This window comes from Mustela lutreola, chromosome 6 (assembly GCF_030435805.1).
Source record: "Mustela lutreola isolate mMusLut2 chromosome 6, mMusLut2.pri, whole genome shotgun sequence".
NCBI lineage: Eukaryota > Metazoa > Chordata > Mammalia > Carnivora > Mustelidae > Mustela > Mustela lutreola.
In genome coordinates, this window is record NC_081295.1 from 114,532,380 (window position 1) to 114,555,559 (window position 23,180).

General features: G+C 34.5%; 1 protein-coding gene across 28 annotated transcripts in view; it reads left to right on the top strand.

The window, feature by feature from the left end:
* The window catches only part of RIMS1 (regulating synaptic membrane exocytosis 1), a 501,274-nt gene that overhangs the window by 191,431 nt on the left and 286,663 nt on the right, over positions 1-23,180 (top strand). For 25 of the 28 annotated variants that reach the window (XM_059178404.1, XM_059178408.1, XM_059178427.1 and 22 more), the window contains 2 exons: positions 14,115-14,328; positions 16,854-16,865. In XM_059178404.1, the coding sequence (XP_059034387.1) occupies positions 14,115-14,328; positions 16,854-16,865 (226 nt within the window). Of the gene's footprint in view, positions 1-14,114; positions 14,329-16,853; positions 18,337-23,180 lie in introns of those variants that run through there. The other 3 variants (XM_059178455.1, XM_059178406.1, XM_059178407.1) reach the window with 3 other exon arrangements.

Sequence of the window (23,180 nt, forward strand, 5' to 3'; positions counted from 1 at the left end):
AACATGTCTTTCTGGGCCACTCCACTGAACAGACTCTGACTTAAACTCTAAATGTGTATTGATTGCCTGTTCTCTAGGGCTAGATGCAGGACTTAGTGACTTGAGTAAGAGACGATAGGACCCATGTTTTAAGTTTACAATGATCTATCAGAAGAGATTAATCAAATACTCAAGAAAAATAACAACAATAACTTAATATGAAAGAGGGTGTTACTTCTAAGTGAAATAGAGATCTTCCTCAGCTTACAATAGGCTTAGAGCCCAATGAACCCATCACCAGTTGAAAATATTGTTAGGGCAAAAATTCGTTAAATACAACCTAACCTACAGAATGCCATAACTTAGCCTAGCCTACCTAAACATGCTCAGAAACTTACATTAGCCTACAGCTGAGCAAAATAATCTAACAAAAAGTCCATTTTATAATAAGGTAGAATAATACCTCATGTAATTTCCTGAATACTCTACTGGAAGTGAAAAACAGAATGGTTGTTTGGGCACAGAATGATTGTAAGTGTATCAGCTATTTACCCTCATGAATGCACAGTAGACTGGGAGCTGTGGCTCGCTGCCCCTGCCCAGCACCACAAGCAAGTATGTTACTGCACATGGCTCACCTAGGAAAAGATAACAAATTCAAAATTTGAAAGATGGCTTCTACTGAATGCGTATTGCTTTTATGCCATTATAAAGTTGAAAAATTGTAAGTGGAACCATTGTAAGTCTGGGGCCATCTGTATAGCAAACCATTCCCTTTTTGACCGATCGCTGCAAAATTGATCAAGTTAGCAAGCTAGAATTGGATGGGGCTTAATTCGATAGATCATTACAGTGACAAAAACACCAACAGTTTCTGTCCAGGGTTTTAACATATCTGTTGAATTAAATGCAGTTCATATTTAAAGTACCTTGATATTATTCAAAGTTTCTCATAGATAATGCAATATTAGAAAAGGTAAAATGGACAATTTCTTGCTTTGTGTGCACCGTGATTAGTGAAAGTTGATTATGACACATTTTTTTAGTATCTAAATATAACATAAGACGGCAAGTTTTAAAAATAGATTTGATTATTCTCAGGCAGTGGCTGGTAAAGGTAGAAGACGTTGTCTGGAATTGATTAAATAGTGGTAGGGGTTCTGGGTCACATGGAAGAGATAGAGAGTGAAAATATATATGTATAAATTAAAAACTTTTCTTACATTTTATGGAAATTTAGCTTGTACATTTGCAAAACCATTTGAATTCTCTGCTTTATGATCTCCCTTTCATGGGCATAAAAGAACTTAAGTTATTTACAACACCTGTTATATTATTTAGATGATAGTTGGGTCTTAAATGCATATTAACAATGTATTTTAATTAAAGGATGAAAACAGATGTCACCGTTAGCAAATATAATGGGAAGGAAATTACATCTTGTCACTTGTCTTGAAATGCACTCCAGAATGGCTTAGAAAATACTGTACCTAATCATGGCTGACTAATTCAGTATACCGTGCAAGTAAAATTCAGGAAGCTTGTATTTCTCTGCTTTTAAAAAATGAAAAAAGAGGAAACCTTTTTGGAATACATTTCTTAGTTCTCAGATATTTAATTCAGGCTTTAAAAGTAGGATATTTGCTGGAGCTGCTTTTAAAAATCTGAACTCAACCTAGAGACTTTATTTCACAATTCTAAATCCTCCTTACATATTGCAATCCATTAAATAATGTTAGATGGCACAGAGCAAAAAGAGATGCTTTATCTGATTTTTTCAGTATTTTCTCTGTACCTTATAAAAAAATAGCTAATGTTTTATAGAGTTCTTAGTAACATCCACACCTCTCTAAGTGCTTTACATATATTAGTTATTTTAATCCCCACAACAATCCTGGAAGTAGGTAGGTATTATTATCTCTATTTCACAGATGAAAAAGTAGAGTGTTAAATGTTAAGTAACTTGCCAGCCCACACAAGCGACTAGTAAAAGAACTCGGGAAAGGATATTTGGCCTCAGAACCCTTGGGCTCTGCTGCCTTCTCAGGTATTGCTGCACGTGTGGATTAAATCCAAAACCAAAGAAAGGTGTTAGTACCCTTAGTTCCTGAGGGCAAGAAGATGGTGACACATTTCCTTTCTCCACAGGGAGGAGGTTTGACACATCTTCATTACCCTCCTCTCTAGAAATAAGTAGATGAGATAGCGCCTTTGGCCAGACTAGGCAGGAATGTTACCAGTGGTCCAACAGGGAGTCTGATAGATAGGAGGGGTGAGCACTGAGTTTGACCAACTGAAGGATCTGTCCATGGAGACAGAGTCATTAGATGCCTGCAAATTAGGGAACATTACACTTTTCATTTCCCCCTTATTGCTCTGTGACTTCTGGGAAAAGACCAACTTATAGAACTCCATGGGACTGTTCACATTTTAAAGGAATTGTTCTGATCAAATATTACAAATGTAAGATAGTGCTTCTTTGTCCAAGTTACACTGAAAGTTCCCCTTTAGCCATCACACCCTGGGTTATATTTTATGATTCAAATGAAAAAAATATCAAAACTTGGTTAACTCACTAATGGGAATACACTCACTGTGCATAAATTTATTAGATATTAAAGTAAAACAGGGGTGCCTGGCTCAGTGGATTAAGCTGCTGCCTTCAGCTCAGGTCATGATCCCAGGGTCCTGGGATCGAGCCCCGCATCAGGCTCTCTGCTCTGTGGGGAGCCTGCTTCCTCCTCTCTTTCTGCCTGCCTCTCGCCGACTTGTGATCTCTGTCAAATAAATAAATTAAATAAATCTTTAAAAAAAAAAAGTAAAACAGAGCACAACCTTTTGACATATTAGACATTTTCTATATATTATTCATTCATCCACCATTTCAGAGCACTGAGAATACTTATGATTTAGGCAGTCTATATTACTCAGTTCAAAGGAGCCTAAATGATAATAGTCTTTTTTAAAACATCAGATTTCAGAGTCTCCCTTTTTTCCCTTTCTCTTTATATAAGTTACCAATGACCATTAAAAAAGGCTGAAAAATTTTTCAGACAGAATTATGTGTGTTTTCTCCTCTGGGTATATCTTCTGGACTTTCATGAAACAATGCCAGCAGGCTTGCCTTTCTCCCTGACTTTCATTGTGTAAGATGATCATTGTGCTCTTTATCAATGGTCAATGATAGATGTTCTAAGCGCTCATACTGGTACCTATATGCCAGGAAATTCTGCCAGTCATAGTTGCCTCCCAAAGTTATCAGCTAAGTGTACTCGGAGACTTAAAAGCAGAGTACTTTGTTTTCGCATGTATTATCTATGTGTACGTATAATTATAGCTAACATTTATTGAGCTTTTACCATGTGCTAGACACTGTATCAAGCACTTCACGTTGATCATCTCAATTAACCCTCCCCCAAATCCTATGAAGCTGCTATTATTATCACCAATTTGTATGAGGAAACTGAAGAATAGAGTTTAAATAATAGCCTCATGGTCATGCACTTAAATTTTTATATTTAATGCCTTCTAGAAAGCAGTTGTGAAGTGAAGGTGGTTTATTCTTTCCCCTTCCCCACATTAATAAAACATAGTAAGTCTGGTGAAAATAAGTCAAGAATGCAGCAAGATAAGGTTTACAGTACAGGCATGAGTCGAGTACTTAGCGTTTTGGCTTTATCACACGTGTAGACACTACCTTCTTCGAAATTGCCCTTTGTTAAGTCAGTTAACATGATCAAATGACACATTCTGGACAAGTTCTTGTGGAATGTCATTAGATATACTTAATATTGATCAGTTTCATATTTATGATGCAGATGGCATCAACCTTACCTATTAGGTTATTTTTTAAAATTAACATATAATGTATTGTTTGTTTCAGGGGTACAGTCTGTGAATCATCAGTCTTAGATTATTTTCTTAAAAACTAACTTCATTTCTTTCTAAAATTTCATTCCTACTTGATATGCTACTTTACAGTTTCTGTTCTTTTCACTTGATTTTCTTCTCTTGAACTGTGCTGTAAAATAACCTGCTTGTCAAAGTGTTAAAACGACTCCCTCCTGTGCCAGATTTTCAGTTTTAGACCTCTGATAGATCTCGAATATTAGAAAGTGCTATTCTTGCATAGCATATGCATATTCTTACATAATTTTGAAGCCATCTATCGAGGCCTAACACACAAAGCTTCTTCACAGGTGACTGGTCCTTCACAGCACCCAGGAGCACAGTGAAGTTGCATTTTGGGAGATGAAGTAGAGCAAAAATTTAAATGTGTGCTAGTGGGCCTCCGTGTCCTGAGATGTCTTCCCTTAATGCTTACTCAGGAGTGGCCTCCTATGGTAAATTGAAAATGGAATTAAAAATAAATGCTTGGCTGAAGTAACAGGGCTATAAAACACTAATAGCTAATCATCAGCTATGTTCTTATTTTTCCTAAGTGTCATCTCTCAGTGCTTTCAGAACACTGTTGGGTGCTGATTGGATGAACTGCATCTTTAACAGCGCTAAATGGAAGACCAAAAAAAGAAAAGACAACTATCTGACAAAACCTTTAATGTATAATTTTTCTTAAAGGGCACATAGAATGAGGGTCGTCTGCAAAAGAACAGAAATTCCAACACCTTATAAATTTTTTTTGTTCTTTTCTAATAAGTTACTTAACCAATTTTATTTAGCACATTAGATATTTTTTAAAAAAATAAATATTTAAGAACTGTGTAAAAATTAAAATCTTTAGTGCCATCTGCTGGACATTTGTAATAAGTAAAAAGTATACTCCTGTTAAACTATAGACTAAAAATGGTTTTAGACACAAATGGAAAAATACTTTTTCAACTGCAGTAATTTAAAAAATTATGCAGGAATATCTGAGGTAAATTTCTGAATTACCAAAATGTTTAGGAAATATTTGATATTATATATAAATATAACTTTTCTTATATATAATATATATTATTACAACTTTTTTTATAGCAAACATTTTTTATAGACCTTATTTTTAGAGCAATTTTAGGTTCACAGCACAATTAAGAGGAAGATTTCCTCCTAATTACAGAGATTCCCTATATTCCTGCTGCCCCCACACATGCACAGCCTCTCCCATTATCAAATCCCCCACCAGCAGGGCACATTTGCTACAATTGATATTGACACGTCATTATCACCCAAAGTCCATAGTTTACATTAGGGTTCAGTCTTGGTGTTGCACATTCCATGGGTTTGGACAAATGTATAATGGCATGTATCTACCATTGTAATATCATATGTAGTAGTTTCACTGCCTTTAAAAATCTTCTGTGCCTTATTCATGTATTTATTCCTCCCTCACCCTAACTCCTATTAAGAGCATTTCAAAATCCTACAAAAACTAGTATGTACATATCTGTGATTTATAATATTGTAAGTTTTTTTAAATGATGGACATCAAATTACATGATAATATTTTTAAAATTCCCAGCATATTTTTGTGTAGATTGTCCCTCAAATATTAACTGTATGAGTAAAATTAATGTGATGAAGATTAAATTTATCAAGTGTGATGAAAGATATATTAAAAAAATGCCTTCATTTTAAAATTTAACCTTAATGTAGGGACCTCTCCTATACTATAGTCCTGAGATAATCTACACTAGAATCACCTGGATTGACCTTTAAAAAGTCAGGGTCCTGAAATTTATCTGATATCTACTAAATCAGAAGCCCTGTAGGGTAGAACACAATTTTCAGAAAGAATACATTTTAACAAAGCCTCTTAGATAATTTTGATGCAGTTTAAGAACACCAAGGAAACATCCTTCACAAATGAACTTGTCATTCATTTAGCCATATATGAGGCAGTATTCTGAAAATTGGAAAGTGTAGTGGAAACTTGAAAATAGAGGACCTAATTATCACAAACCAGTTTACAACCTTATGTAAGTAACTTAAAGCAATGGGTCTAAGTTTTCTCACTTATAAGATGAGAATATTGTGCAGAATGATTTTCAAAGTACCTCCTCCTCTCTTATTTTTTCAAATATTTCCATTTAAAATTGGGTTTTGGAATCTTTCATTTATCTTGTCTCGTTTTGAGAATGGAGTTTGAATGATTCCAAAGTTATGAACCCCAAGTCCTAGCAAAGAAGCAGGGGGCTTTGGTTTCAAGCTTGTACAACTTGATTTCTTAAATTTTAGATAGGATTCACAAGGGTGGAAGAAGAAAACAAAACTGAAATTCCAGGGGCGCCGTGTGGCTTGGTGGGTTAAAGCCTCTGTCTTCGGTTCAGGTCATGATCCCAGGGTCCTGGGATCGAGTCCCACATAGGGCTCTCTGCTCAACAGGGAGCCTGCTTCCTCCTCTCTCTCTCTCTGCCTGCCTCTCTGCCTACTTGGGATCTTTGTCTTTAAAAAAAAAAAAGTGAAATTTCAAAGGAAACTCGCATGGTCAAAGGAAACTCGCATGGACTTCCATGAGAAACAGCATGTTATATTCCTACAAATTGATGTTAAGTGAAAAATTAGCTTATGTAAATTTAGATTAACAAATTATTGGTAAATTAAAGTTTTATAATACTTGCAACTTGGTAAGGCTTCAAGTTGCATTAGGAAGCTCAAGGTTGAAAGGAAAACACTACTGTAAAAGTAATTTCACCTGTATTACATAAATTTGCAGTTACAACCAGTACCTTTTGAAGAATATTTTATGTATATGTCAAACACTTGTAAACAACTTATATTTAAAATAAGATGGGGGGGTGGGGGGGTGATGGACATGGGGGAGGGTATGTGCTATGGTGAGTGTGTGAATTGTGTAAGACTGATGAATCACAGACCTGTACCCCTGAAACAAATAGTATAATTTTTAAAAAAATGAGTATATGTGGGTGGCTACATATACTGGATGGTTCAGTGGGTTAAGGGTCTGCCTTCAGCTCAGGTCATGATCTCAAGGTCCTGGGATCAAACCCTGTGTTGGCCTCTCTGCTCAGCGGGGAGCCGGCTTCTCCCTCTCCCTCTGCTCCTACCCTTCTCCCCAACCACTTGTGTGCTCATTCTCATTCTCTCTCTCAACTAAATAATTAAATAACTCTTTAAAATTAAAATAAGGATATATGTATAATATAATCTGAAAAAACACAAAAATACATTAACACATTTTAACCAAGACTGATTGTTCCTCTAAGCAACAAAAAACTATTTAGTTAATAATAGCAAATCATAAACTTTCCTTAATTTTGTACACAGGGCCTAGAAGTTTAACTTTTGTTAAAACAAATCAAGTTATATGTTTACAATCGAATCACATTAGGCTTTGAAAAGAAAAAAGTCAGTCTCTAATGTGTTTATATGATCCCCATGTACAAAAGACAAAGACCATTTTCTGGCATTTATCAAAAAGCCTTGAATAAAGTAATGAAAAAAAGTAAAACTCAGTATCCTCTTATGTTGTTGTTTGTTGTTTTCTTTGTACCCCTAGAGACGCAGGCAGGTGGAGCTCAGGAAATGTTTGTCGAGTTGATGTTTGTAAGCCTAGCAGGTCCTGTATTTCACACAATGGTAGATGTACAGTCCATGAGAAGTGCTTGTGAGAGATGCTGTTAGATAAGTAAATGGTAGCAAAGGCAAAAGGACTCCAGGATGAGGAATTGGACTATATCTTACAGGTGCTATTTTAACAATGGATTGACATAATCCATTCCCTTTGTTAGGAAGATCATTCAGACCATATGAAAGGTGAACTAGAGGGAGGAAACCCGCCAGCCAGATCCTAGTTTAAAAAGTTGATAAAATAATCCAAGTGAAGAATAATGAGAGTCTTCACCACAGATGATAGATTTGTGCTCTGCATCTAATCCCTACAAAAAGTTTTTTGTTTTTTTTTTTTGTTTGTTTGTTTGTTTTGTTTTGTTTTGTTTTGGTGTATGTGTCTTGTATGTGAGTCTCAGTTTTCCATTGATTTGCTGTTGCAATAGACTGGACAGCTACATATATATGTAACTTTCTTAAGGGACTACATTTATCAAAAAAAATTTCTTAGTGGAGGCAAAATGCTTCCCATAGTGTTCACTAAGTACGTGTTCAGTATATGGAGAAAGAGAGAGAACAAGAGAAAATATCATAAGAAATTCTCGACTCAGGTATTGCTCACTTCCAGCGCAGAGGAAGGAATTAAGAAATTTGATGTGAATCAGAGGATTATAGCTGAACAACATCTGTCCCAGAGTTCTCCTAGGGAGTTTATGGAGAAGTCGGAAATCTCAAAACTAAATTCAGATTCTCTTGCACCTAGAATTCCTGATGTGGTTGAGGTTCCACTAGTCAGATGTGCTTGTGTGAGACAGGTTGAAGCTGAGCTGAATGGAGGGCTGGGCCAAGCGCAGCATGTAGGGCAACCAAAATGCTGGTCTCTCCAGCAGGCTCAGAATGACTGTGGTGATAGTTTCCAGATCAGAATGCATCAGCTGATGTGGTGGGATTCTAACACCAACAATTTGGGCAATGACTTTCTGATCCTGCGACTTGCTGAATGAGGACCTTTGAGCAGCTGGTTTATGCTTTTGTTTAGGGATCCTTCTTGGAGACCAGGCTAAGAACCCACTTCTATCCCCCTTCTAGCTGTCTTCTAGCACCAAATTCCATAACTTCATCTTTTTGCCTAAAAGACTATGATGTCATTTCCAGCTCAACTCTAATACAATGGACTATTATTTCCAAGCATCATTACAAAAAGTTAGTCACCACTAGAATGCAGTGGGATTTTACTGCCCTTCTGTTAGAGGGGAGAATCAGAAAGACAGTTTTATTAAGAAGGGAACATGGGGGCTTAAGTGGGTACGAGAAGAATAAATGAAAGAAGATGGGATTGGGAGGGAAACAAACCATAAGTGACTCTTAATCTCACAAAACAAACTGAGGGTTGTTGGGGGGAGGGGGTTTGGGAGAAGGGGGTGGTATTATGGACATTGGGGAGGGTATGTGTTTTGGTGAGTGCTGTGAAGTGTGTAAACCTGGTGATTCACAGACCTGTACCCCTGGGGATAAAAATATATGTTTATAAAAAATAAAAAATTATATTAAAAAAAAATAAAAATAAAAAAAATAAATATTTGGCAGAATCCCCTTGGGGGGGAAAAATTATATAAACTGATGCTTAACTCTATTTCTAAATGAAGATAATAAATACTAAAAACTCAAAAAAAAAAAAAAGAAGGGAACAACTGTGTTTTGGGGCCAAGAAACCACTTTTTAACTTCACATATGTCTTCACAGTCACTTATGTGTGATTTTTGGCTATCATTCATTAGAACATATAAATTGGGTGTTTATTTTCTGATATGCAAAGACACTAAAAGATCATTTAATTTAAGCTTACATTTTTGAGAAGTTTGAAAGCACTCACAGTTGTGTTATTATCTTAACGTGCTTTACATTTCTTTGCTTTAGTAGTTCTACTAATATCACCCTGCACCATACTTTTAGTATTGAGGAAATAGTCCAAGTTGTTAATCATCTAGATAAATGTTTTTGACTAGCTACTCCAAAAAAAAGGTCTCTCTTATTATTTTACCCAGAACTATTACTCTCTATGGAACAATTTAGTTCCATTCCTTGTCACTTGGTATATGTTGCCATAAACTATTAGTTTACGTTTACCTATAAGTTACTTCCTAAATAGACTGTACCTGCCTTGGAATGAAGAACTGTGCTTTAGAGTTGAAGATAGTCTGAATTTTTTCAATGCAGTGTGAGGTCAAAATCTTTTAAAGCAAGCCTCCAGCCTATTGGCTAGCAAAATGTTTAATTTCATTCATTGTCAGGTCTTTCTCCTGGACACCCCCAGAGCTATTGGAGGCACTCAGACAATCTAAGCTTCTCAGAAACTCTCCTGGCTTTAATCTCCATGTCCACTAACTTCTTGGGGCCTTTATTGTATTCTGTTTTGTGTGTCCCGTGCCAAGTTTGGGAAGGAACACATAAGCCATTCTTACCGATTTTCAGTACCCATGCCTTCTCACTACTGTCCGCACATCCCAAAGCTGTTCTTCATTTTAGAGTGCTGTGCGCAAACTACCCTCGTCTCTGCCCTCCTCCATCTTAGGGGAAGCCCTTCCCTTCCTTCCTTCCTGTCATCTAGGCTCTTGAAGTCTCAAAGCACTAGCTCCTAACCCTTCCTACTTTAGGCAAATCTAGCAAGATGGTAAAATGACCAGTAATGGCAGAACACAGAGAAATCTTTGTCATCGGCACAGTACTTCATTTATTTCTCTTTAGTGCTTTTCCTTCCTCCATCCCCAAAGTGGTCAGAAGCTAGAAGACATTCCACCTTTCTTCCTGGTTCTTCTTTTCAAAGTCTAGTAATAGCCTAGTCTTAATAGCCTAGACTTTGAAAGGTCTAGACTTTGACCGTTCTGGGGATGGAGGAAGGGAAAACACAAAAGAGAAATAAATGAAGTACTGGACCAGTGACAAAGATTTCTCTGTGTTCTACCATTACTGGTCATTTTAGCATCTTGCTGTGTGCCTTATTTATAGTAAGTAATTAACAAATATTTATTAGTAGGTAAGAATGTCATTAGTGATTTTCTGTTTAAATTTATTTTGCATGTATAGAATGATGTTTTTAGATATTTAGAGAATAATATTTAGATTTTTAAGTATTCATCTTTATTTCCTTCAAATATGTGCCATTAATTACCCAATCTGTTTACAACTGGAATCTTGGTATTTCTTGAGTGCACAGATGTTAAAATAATGCAATGATTATTACATAGTGAAACAGTGGGGGGAAATATCACATCCTGGGAGAAAATCAAGGTTTCTGTATCGGTGCTTTTTTTAATAGTATTTTACATATTTTTTAACACTCCATTTTCTATCTAGGTAATTTAAACCTGAGATTTGTGATCATATATATTATCAACCTTACTAATCAATAAGAATATAGTATTAATTCTAAAATTAAAATATACAATTAAATTTCACAAAAAAGATTTGACATTTGCAGACTTGCATTTACTGACATTTACTGGCATTTATTATACTGTACAATAAAATATGTATTTCCATTTATTATTCATAATAGGACACTGTCACATATTTGATATGGATTAAAGCATTAAAGCATCAGATACAAAAAATAAATATGCTGTTTATGGTTTCACTACCAATATCCTGATTCCAAAAGCAAAATTTATTATAAGGACAACATCTTGACAGAGTGAGATATCAGAGTAATGTAAGGGGAATACAAATTGAGAAAAGGGCATTAAGGTGGATTTTTAAGAGACAGTTTGGTAGAGCACTGCAGAAGGCTACAGAGAAAGTCGATTTTGAAGAAGCGAGAGTAATAAATGCCGGACCTGCCTCCTTCCCTCCTCCTTCCCGGCCTTCATTCCATCCTTTTTTCCTTTTATAGTGTCTGCTGATAAAAAGGAACACAGTAGGAAATAAATTAGAGAGGTTGACAGGGACTTGGGTTGGACTTTCTCTTTCCGGTTAGAACAAGGGAGTTCCACCAGTAAGGAGAGGAAGAAGCCTACAAAGAAAGAGAGTTGAAGATGTAAGAGAGTTCTGGGCTGAGAACCAGCGTGATTTTCCCTCCCAATTCTCCCCCTGTGGCCACGTCCAAACCAGTAGTGTAAACATGGACTGTTGCCAAAACCAGGAAGGAATTTTTAAATATACGTGAGAGAAAGATACAAATGTGTAGAGGCCACTGAAGGGTAGCTTCTAGGAGGAGGATGTGAGTCCCTGTAGAGTTTGGGGTGATGCTTGTGTGAATGACCTCACCAGCTGTGGGGTGAAGCACTTATCACAAGAAAGATGTCATGTTCGGAAGTACTAATAGTATATGGTCAAATATACTCTGAGTGACCAAATAAAATGCTATGAGATCGTGGCAGAGAAAGTTTTCTTCTCAGTGGTCAGGGTCCTGCACGTATGTATTGTATAAAAGGCCCCTTTTGATCTGGGCCTATAGGATGGACAAAAGTGTTTTATGTTTGAATTTTTAAAGAACAATGAATTTTCAAACAATCATACCTCATTATAAAGCATATACTAAATCAAATATCGACTGGTCCAAAGGCCCAATCTGGTACTTTCTGTTTTGGTGATGAAGTTTTATTGGAACATCGCCACACTTAATATGCTTATTATTTACATATTGTCTATGCTACTTTCATGCTACCGTGGCATTGAGTAGTTGCAAAATAGAATATAGGGCCCGCAAAGTCTAACGTATTTACAGTCTGGCCTTTTACTGGAAAGTTTGCCAACACCCATACTAAATCACATGCTGTATTACAAAATGAGTTTATAGGGAAACTTTTCCCTTAGCCTAGCTCTCTCATTTATATTTACTTAAATAAATTTGATTTGCTGGTTCTCACAATAAATATTTACTCATGCACTCCCTCTCTGCTTAGAGTTTGTATCTGTTTCTTTGATTAGAGATATTTCCTTGCTCCCACTCCTTAGTAATTAGTTTCTTTAATAGAAGACTTAAGATTTCCAGTGCTCTTTTGTAAGGTCGCTTTTGAAGTAATACATATCCACAGCTATTTTCTACCAATTTGAGCCTAGATTGATGGTGCTTAGAGCATAAAAAATCTAAGGTACCAAAAAACTTCACTCTTTAAGTCGATCTGGTGTTCTTACATTCATTAAATAAAGTATCACTATTTCTTTCTATGAACTGAAATTAGCTAGCCTTTAAATTGGGAAGGGCTTCAGATTCTAAACTACTTCATTTCCTAGTGCAAGTATGTTCATTTTAATTATGGGAATTAAATAGGAGAAATGTCAGTTGGCAAAGCAGGAAAGGGATTTCAGAATTTTTAAAGTAATCATTGAAATTCTGCTCAGGAGCTGTTGACGTTAAAAGAAAAATATAATGAAATCCCAGTACTTCAAACACTAGAGTCCTAACACCTAACTTACTTGGTTCTGTTTCTAGGGAATACTAGGTCCCACAGTTATCTCAGGTATAGAGAATCAAGCTAACTGCCTGCATTAACAGTAGCATGTGTGTGTCCTCTGGGTCCTAGGGAACAGTCATAGTCACACTCGCTCAGGTACACAGATGATTTCCCAGGAGTCTCTTCTTTGTTGTAAGGGCCAATGGCTGTTGGGTAGTCCTGGGACAACTTTCTCAGTTCTCATGTATGAAACAAAGGCATCCTTTCACTGGGGATTCACTGGATGTCACAATGTTCTGTACAGAACAGCAAACAGTTTCTATTTGTATCAATTTAAGATTGAGGGATTTGGGCTGATGGGGAGGGGAGGAGACTTGTATCCTATTAAGTGTGATCATTCTTATGGGAAATGGTTTGCCTCAACAAATTTTGCTGCACTCATTAAATAAAGACTGATAACTACTCTCATACATATAACCTGAGAGAGATCAAGCAAATTTGGGATATGTAAAATATGAATATTTTGCAAGGTGTGGTTTAGAACTTTTCATGTGATGTGGAAAGATTAGTGAGCTCAATTATAATATAAGGTAACATTTTATATACTATATGAAATCAGACACTTGATATTGAATATATAGATAGTCTCCAAGAATAGGAGTAAAGGAAGATATTTTGTGGAAGGCAGATTACATAGCATTGTAGTTTAAAACAGTATTTTTCCATTATACATCATGTTCAATGAAATCAAGTTACTGTGACAAACTTTTTTTTTTAATTGTAATCGATATTAAACTTAAAATAGAATGAAAAAGAATATACCAGAGTACATCATCTTTAATTAGGCTAAGTATTTTATATAACTTTTGCTTCAGTTGTATTCTACATGAGTGTAATTGTAAAGCGTTGAGTTCCACAGTCCAAATACTTTGAAAGCTGCTTGTCTAAGAGAAGGGGAGGCATGGAGTAGATATATGAATCCCACTGTTGGGATGAGACAGGTGTTATATAAAATCTATTTATACATGGTTCATTGCTAGTAAGCAAAACTGGGACTAATGGAATACATGCAAATACATTTTTTACCATTGGAGGTAAGAGTAGTGGGAAAAAATGCTTTGTGTGTTTTGATTTAGTTTAAACAGCTGCACTGCTATTCAGTTAGGAAGAATTGTTTTTGTTTTTTGTCTCCTGTCATTTACTTAGTTTGCTACCATTTTCTCTTTTGCCCAGGAGATTGCATCAACAATTTGAAAGCTATAAAGAGCAAGTGAGAAAAATAGGGGAAGAAGCACGGCGTTACCAGGGAGAGCACAAAGACGATGCTCCGACTTGCGGAATCTGTCATAAAACCAAGTTTGCCGACGGGTGTGGCCATCTCTGCTCCTACTGCCGCACCAAGTTCTGTGCCCGGTGTGGAGGCCGTGTGTCACTGCGCTCCAACAACGTGAGTGTTCCCTGAGTGTGCGAGGCCCTCTGAATGCGGGTAAACAGCAGCGCCCCCCCGCGCCCCCCCAGCAGAAAACACACAGAAAGTAGACCTGGGCATAAATATACCGATTAAGGTATCCTTTTCCCATTTTCGGTGTCTTTCATAAAGTTGGTAGTAGTGGAGTAGTGATGAAAATAATTCATAAAAAGATACCTTTCAGATGTATCTTAATAAAAGATTCCTATTAAAACCTTTTTTAATACGATAAAATGATTATCTATGGCAGTAAATTTATTTTCTGAGGAATGTAGTAAGTGTAGATATAGTATCATGAGTTACAAAACTCTTCCAAGTTGTTATGGCCAGTACTTCTTATAAAAAGGGAAGAAAACCTTTCAGTTTCCGCAACATTTGTTTCAGATTGAATGAAGGTAAAATGTAAGGTAAACTATGGGGCATTACATCTAACCCAAGATAAGATATGTAAAGCCATGATTAGTTTCTAGAGAGTAATTTCCTATTGTTGTCATGGTAAAGTAGTGTAGCACTAAGTTTCTGTCATGGAAATTATTTGGATATTTAAAGAATATGTCAAAATACACTTTTTTAAATTGGGCTGATTTTTGCACTTATTTTCTTCTCTATGAGATGTAGTCTCACCGATGCAGTTTCCTTGTTTGGCTTAAATAAGAGCTGGTCTTGTGTTATGCAGAGCTTTAAATATATACAATTTTTGAGGCATTCAGATGCTCATTTAAAACGCTAAATATGATTATTTATGAAGTACTGGAAAAATTCTAATAGTTTGGAATACATTTTAATGTACTTCATTATATTCCTTATCTTAGTATGATAGAATTATTTATGGGTATGTCTTGGGTGAGTTTTCTTTGATACAGGTCTGCAGTGTAATACAGAACAGTTAAAATTATCATACACCTAAAGAATTCCCAGTATTTCTCTAAATAATTTCCTGTATTATTTAATCATGTATGCAATTTAACATAGTACAAAGTTATATTTAAAAATAACATGGAAGCTATAAGTGCTCCTGATATTTTCCTAATTGAGAAAATCACAGTTAAAATCAAAATCAATCTCCCTATTAACACTGTATTCATTGGTGGTGTAGTTGAATTGCAAGTAGGGTTTTCTAAAAATCTCTTCCAGTGGAATTAAGATATTCAGTAAAATAGATATATCTTCTATTTTAAGGTGAGCCCACTATTATCTTTGTGGCCTTGGAAGATAATTAACTTTTCTGAACAACAGCTTCTTTATCTATGAAACTGGATTGTAATAATTGTTGTCTATGTTTATTATGATAATTAAAATCTAGGTCTTTGTGTCATATATTTAATTTTTCTTTAGGTGCCATTTTGATGATGACCAAATAAGTTTTCCTCTTTTCCTGCTAAAAGTTCTTTAATAAATTATCATATGTGATGTTAAAGCCTTTTTAAAACAACCTGGGGCTAAAAGAGCATCTGGCACATAAAAAGGTGCACAAGACCTATTTGTTAGTTTTCTCTTCTTTGCTGCTCTTAAATGCACTATTTTTTGAAATGAATGAGACCTGGGAATGATAGTCAAAATATTTAGCATACCATTTGGTGTAGGGGTACTGTCCAATTGGAAAGGTGCAGGCAGTAAGTGCTAATGTGCAGATCAGCCAAGGAGAAATGCTGACTCAGCACTTCTCTTGAATGTTTTTAACTTCCCCTTATATGATTATGGTAAGCTACTGACAATGCAGTTAACTATTGGTATATTAAAATTACTTGGGTGAAACTCATATTTAAAGATAATTGAGCTAAGAGATACCTCTACTTTGGAGTAGTCTCCCAAGCCTAATGTGCCTTCAAGATTTAAGAAACCCATCCAATTTGGAAAAAATGTTCAGAACAACAAAATAAAAGAAAGCACTGCTTTAATATTAGGCATAAGTCAAAAATATTATATGAATAGATTGTATTGGTTTTTCCTATAATATTGTAAATGTTAAAATGTATCTTACAAATAAATACTGCTTGTGGAATAATTCCTGGCTCTAACAGTTAACATCTTTTTCTCTCATTTTTATTTCTTACAGATATTTCCCATTCTTAGGTTTTCCAAATTATAACTATAAATATTTTAACAGTAATTTGAGAAAATTATTCACATAATTTTATACATTTTAATAAAATATCTTTTCAATAATAGGAAGACTAAATATAATAGTGAATTAGGATTTCTTTCAGAATAATGTTTTAAATATAGATGCAATAATCCAAGTTCTGAAAATTTTGGAAGTTACAGTGCCCAATTTTTGTTTCTGCTCTAGCAGGATCTGTATATGTGCATTTTCAATGAAAGCTTGAACAATGAGTATTTTGGGGAAAGGTAAACATTTACTTTTTAAAATACCTGTGTTTTAACACTTTAAAAATAATATATGATCTTTTTCTTAAAATCTGTTTACTAATATACGCCTTATTTTTGTTTTTCTCTTTTCTTTTTCCTCTTTTTACTCTGCTTCCTTGGATGCTTTCCCAAAGGAGGACAAAGTGGTTAGAATCCATGCTTTCTTTTCTATCATTTGTTATTATAATGTTGTAAACTTTATTAAGTGAATGTTTCACCTAGTCTTGTTAGTCACTATAATTTCACAAAGAAATTATATACTAGGAAAAAGTCGTTCCTAGTCCTCATAAAAAAAATAAATAAATAAAATGAACATCTAGGACCATTGCAGAGTTTTATATTAATAGGTAAATCTGGGTAGTTTGAGTTCATGGGAACAGTGATATTTTAATATAATTTCAATCATTATGAACCAATTTGTCCTCTCATTTTTCTGAGTTTTGGTGATGATTCCATCTGCAGTAAGGAATAAACTCAGTGGGACAATAGAATCCAATAGGTTGTACCTTTCTCAGCACTCAGTAGATGCATAGGCAGGTGATTTGAAATTTTATTGCAGAAGGAATTGAATGTACTGATTAAGTGGCAAGAATGAATCAAATTATAATCAAAAGCTCAAAATAAAAAGATTTTTCTATAGAACACAAGTGGCAGAGTTGTCCTATTGAACCACATTTTGTCCCCTTTTTCCCTCTCTCAGGCATAGAAATCCCTCCCTAGGGTAGGGAAAGGTCACTTTTCTCTCTTATCAGCTGTAGGTACCACTGAGGCTGAACTTATAAAGATAAGATCCGAGCAGAACCTTCAGTCAATCTGTCTTTTGTAAACAAGCTATATGGTTTCATTTGGTGTAACTTACAGTTTCCTCAAAGCTCGGTAATTTCCCAATATGAGACTGAGGCAATGAATATTTTGGGTTCAATATATCAACTCAGCTGCCTTTGTTCAACTGTTTTAAAGTTTAAATGATGTGCTGAAGTGCATACATATAGAAAGTATGACATAAAACTGAACATTAATCTGTCTTTTTAATCTTGTTGCTAATATTTGTTTATCAGTTTTTTTCTTGGAGAAAGAAATCAGGTTGAAAATTATATAGGATAATTTGTTTTCACTAAATGTGTTTGCCTGTACCATTGGTGGCGTATGAGATCATCCTAGGGGCTACTGTTTTAATTCATTAATATACTGTATTAGAAAAAATATAGAACTAGAATATCACACTTCTGGTTTCATGAATATTACTTTGAGTGAGTCTGCATTTCAATGTAGATAATTTTACATTCCTTTAAAGAATAAACATTTAAGTAAATAATAATGCTGGTGCTTTATAGACCTGGTAGTATAAGACTGCAGGTGCTCCTCTAGGGCTGGCCAGACTCATTGTCTCTTTTTGGCAGCACTTCCCATAATGGTAGGTTATTTGTACTTATTATGATTACTGGCTGTGTAATGAGAATTCAGGTGCATTTTGTGGTTCTCAGGCTGAAAATGGAGTGGAAAGACCTATACAATATAATCACTTTCAGTTATTTTCTTTATTTTAATTGAAATGCTCAGATCTACCACTTATTTTTAAATACTTTGTCATAATTTCATTAAAATCTTTTTTAGCTTACTGAAGTTGTTCAAAGAATTGCCTTTCTAGTCCAAGGAAACTGAAACCAGATTTTGTTTTAGTTGTGCTAAAGAGAATAACTGAATAGCAAACAAAGTGCTTGATGGTTTTTTCCTTATTCCTCTGAACTCTTGGTTTTGTTAAAGAAATTATAATTTATAGGTGTGTATGAATTGGTGTGAGTGGAAAAGAAGAGGAATAAGGGTGAATAAAACTTTTCTAAAACCAATCTACATCTTGATCAATATAATGAATTCTGCTTAGTCTGTTAAATTGGTGAATAAATATGACTAAAATACTAATGTGTATGATAGGAAGACCTATGGATAGCTATAGCTGACATATAAATATGTCTTTTATTAAGTCCAGCAAAAAGTATTAATGATCATAATTTTTTCAGGTTGACAGGATTTTATTTTAAAACTTCATTCTTAGCCTAAATCACCTCTCATAATTACTTGAAGGATTGTGTACTTGCTTATAAGGAAAATGGCTGTCATAATCACTTTGCAACTGACACATGCAATAGCTTATAATAGGAGAGTATTTTGTATAAGTGCATACTCTCATAGATAAGATTATAGTTATTTATTTCACTGAAAGCCCTCTTCCATACCTAAATATATAGGGATAGTGCAAAATTCTCCACAGTTTGTTTAAATTGCTTTCGATTTTCTTTTCTACTCTCTAATTCATGCTAGAGTATGGAATTTAGGTAACTCCTTTGATAATATGAACACTTTGCTCTTGGTAAATCAGCTTTCTTGAATCCTCCAAATAAGATTCCTTTGGGATTTCCCATAAATTTTCATCAATATTTCTGTTTTGGTTGGGTGAGTGGGATTAGTTTTACACATAGAGCAACTAAAAATGAACTTGCTACACTTCTGGTTAATCTTTATATTCACCAAAAATGTCAGGTTTTAAAAACTAAGAGTGTTTTATAGTAAATGTCACCAATAGCATGAAAGACAGGACCCTATCATTTTCTCATTCTTTCCAAATCTGAAAGCTGCACATGCCTACCTTTTAAACATAATGTTTTTAAAAATGCTTTTATCTATTAAGATAATAATTAGCGAGGTACTATGTTTACAGAGTCATGATTTTTTAAACTGGTTTCTTACATCTTTTCATTAGCATTTGTGTTTAGAAATCATGATAAATGATATGTTAGTGAAGAAGTATGTTTTTGTAGAAAAAAGTTTATAAAAGGTAAGGTTTGGATAGAACAGGGCAGTCGCAACAGAGTTTGAAGCTGGCCTTATCATCAAGTGCTACCTTTGGGATAATTGATTCTTTTTTTTTTTTTTTTTTTTTTTTTTTTTTTTTTTTAAAGATTTTATTTATTTATTTGACAGAGAGAAATCACAAGTAGATAGAGAGGCAGGCAGAGAGAGAGAGAGGGAAGCAGGCTCCCTGCTGAGAGCCTGATGCGGGACTCGATCCCAGGACTCTGAGATCATGACCTGAGCCGAAAGCAGCGGCTTAACCCACTGAGCCACCCAGGCGCCCGGGATAATTGATTCTTAATAGCATAAAGAATCTTGCCCTCACAGACTCTGATCTTCAATAGCAAAATGATGATTTTTTTTTCTATTACTGAGGTTAGATAAAAACAAGAAAGTTCATAAAATCAACTGTATTAAAATGATTTGCATGATTGTATTAAATATTTATTTTTAGCATAAAAAAATCTTCTAAGAGTTTTCCAAATTTAGTCCATAGCATGACAAAGCATATGATCATAAGTTTCAACCTTTGTTCACTCTTTTGAAAAAGTGAATGTTGGAGTTTGCCTGGGCTCACTTTCCTGTTCTCTGCCTTTCTTTCTTTTCTTTCTTTCTTTCTCTTTCTTTCTCTTTCTTTCTCTCTTTCTTTCTTTCTTTATGGCTTTTTCTGCAACAATGTTCTCTTAGAGAGTCTTCCCAGAAAGATAACATAGGCCTAAATTAAAATTTTAAAATGTAGACATATAGACAAACATATCAATAAGGAAATGTTAGCCTGTATCAAGAGGAAAGCTTTCATTAAGCAATTTAGTTTATTAGATTTCTCAAGGTATTTCTTAAGGTGTTGTGCTTATCCTATAGGGGAATAACATATCAAGTTGTAAAAACTGTTGTGTTAGGAGCACCTGAGTGGCTCACTTGGGTAAGCGTCTGACTTTGGCTTAGGCCGTGATCCCAGGGTCCTGGGATGAAGTCCCACATCAGGCTCCCTGCTCCCTGGGGAGCCTGCTTCTCCCTCTGCCTCTGCCTCCCTCTCTCTGTCCCTCATAAATAAATAAATAAAATCTTTTTAAAATTTTATTTTATTATTTAAAGATTTTATTTATTTATTTGACAGAGAACACATGTGAGTGAGTACACAAGCAGGAGGAGCAGCAGAGGGAGAGAGAGAGAGAAGCAGGCTGCCCACTGAAGAGGAAGCCATATGCAGAGCTGGATCCCAAGACTCTAGAATCACCACTTGAGCCAAAGGCAGACACTTAACCACTTAACTAAGCCATCCAGATGCCCCATAAATAAAATCTTTTAAAAAAAGTAATAACTGTTATCTTAGATAATTCAGAAAGTTGTAAGTTTTTTATTCCAAATTTGTTTTAGGAAACTGTTACACAATTTTTCAAGGGTACAGATTTTTTTTTTTTTTTAAAGTGAGTGTGGAGCCCAGTGTGGGGCTTGAACTCAAAATCCTGAGATCAAGACCTGAGCTGAGATCAAGTCAAACACTTAACCTAATGAGGGCACCCTTTGGGGCATGGAATCTTAATTTCTTACACTTAGCATTACTAATGTTTGCTAATATTCAGTAATCATTAGGAATTTTGTAGTCCTGGCTTTGCTCCATCCCAAAATCATTATTTACTGCATAAATATATAAATATATAAATATATTTTTATTAATTATATAAATATATATAAAATATATATATTATAAATCTTGTTTCAGGAAATTGCAATTTCACAAATCAATGTTAAATACAGATGCATAGTAGGACAAAGGGAGTTCCACTAGAGTATAGAAAAAGACCGTACCTTGTACTATAAGGGAAAGGGGTGTGGTAGAAACAATTTTCAGAAAGCTAAAGACTAAACCATGGACAAACTCCCTAGTTTTTGTAAACACATGTTGTCAAATTTCTTGTCTATATACTTAAATATATAAACTTAATGTACATACTTAAATATATATATATAATGTATATATACACATATATATTATATACTTAAATATATAAACTTAAATATATACTTGTTTATATACTTAAAAGTTGAGTTACTGAGTCATTGAATGGTTCTGTGGTTAACATTTTGAAGAACTGACAAACTTTTCCCTAACAGCAGCACAGCAATGTGTAAGGGTTCCAGTTTTTCCACACTCATCAATACTGGTTATTCTCTGTTTTTTTGTTTGTTTGTTTGTTTGTTTGTTTAAGCCATCATGTTTCATGTGAAGTGATGTAGTTATCTCATTGTGATTTTTATGAAACTGTTTTTAAGTGAAGATTATTAAACTGGTTTGATAGCTCCAAAGATTTACTTTGATTATGTGGATTTTTATCCTCACATAAAAATGCTTCCAAGTTGGCAATTTCTTGAGAAAGTTTTTTCCTTAAATGGCTAGCATATTCCAAGTATTAGAAGTTCAGTTTCTTCTCAAGGGATTCTTTATGTCCCTTATTAGGCATAAGTAAGTTAGAATGTTAGAATTAAGTAAGTATTTACTAATACGTATGAATCAGAACAGGAGCACTGTTAAATTTAAGATACCTTAGGATCTAATATCTATCTGTCTAGACTAACTATCCCTAGGGTATACACAAGTAAGAGATTTTTTTTTTTTTATTGACAGTTGAAAAGACTGTTTTTTAAATATACAGAAAGAACTAGCAGCTTCAGAAGATTTACTACTCAGACATAGGTCCAAAATTAACAGCCAAACTGAAGCCCAGAATGAAAAGAACTATTCTTCTTTGTGAACAAGATATTTTCTAGATATTTTCTAGACTGATGTGAGATTTTAGTAGCATGTAAGCAGAAAGGCATAAAGACAAAGTAAAAAGATTGTCCGTCATCCGCCACCCAACTTTCATTATATCCCTGATGTCTGCCTTCCAACAGATTTCATTAACAAATAGATTCCCTATTATTGCTACCAGTAGCAAGGAGTATAGTATTAGTCACAAACAAAGCCTATTTTTGTCTGGTATTAGTAAAGCTGCTCTAGATCTCTGTGGTTGCTGTTTACATGGTATATCTTTTGACATTCTTTTAATTTTACCTACTTTTATCTTTGAATCTAACTTGTGTCTCATATTAATAGCATATATTTAGGTCCTATTTATTTATTTCAAAGACAGTCTTACAATCTCTGCCTTGTGTTTGGATTTTTAATTCATTCATATTTAATATTATTATCAACATGATTATATTTGTCTCTTATTTTCGTTTTTTGTTCCTCCATTTCTCCTTTACTGCTTTCTTCTGCATTAAACAGGTATTTCCTAGTCCTGTTTTAATTATTTCAGTGATTTTTTTCAATATATTTTCTGAGTTATTTTCTTAGTGGCTCTAGGGTTTCTAAAGTACCTATTAACTTACACGAATCTACTTTCACACTACCTTAATTACAGTAACAGATATCAATATTAATCCTATATTGCTCAGTTCCCCTATCTCCTTTTTTGTACTATTACTTTAATAAATTTTATGTCTATGTATGTTAAAAATGTAGTAGTTCATTTTTACAATTTATTACTTTATATAATTATATAAACTTATGTATTTTAATGAAGCTGAGAAAAGAAATAAGAGCAAGTATATATTTATAGGATTTG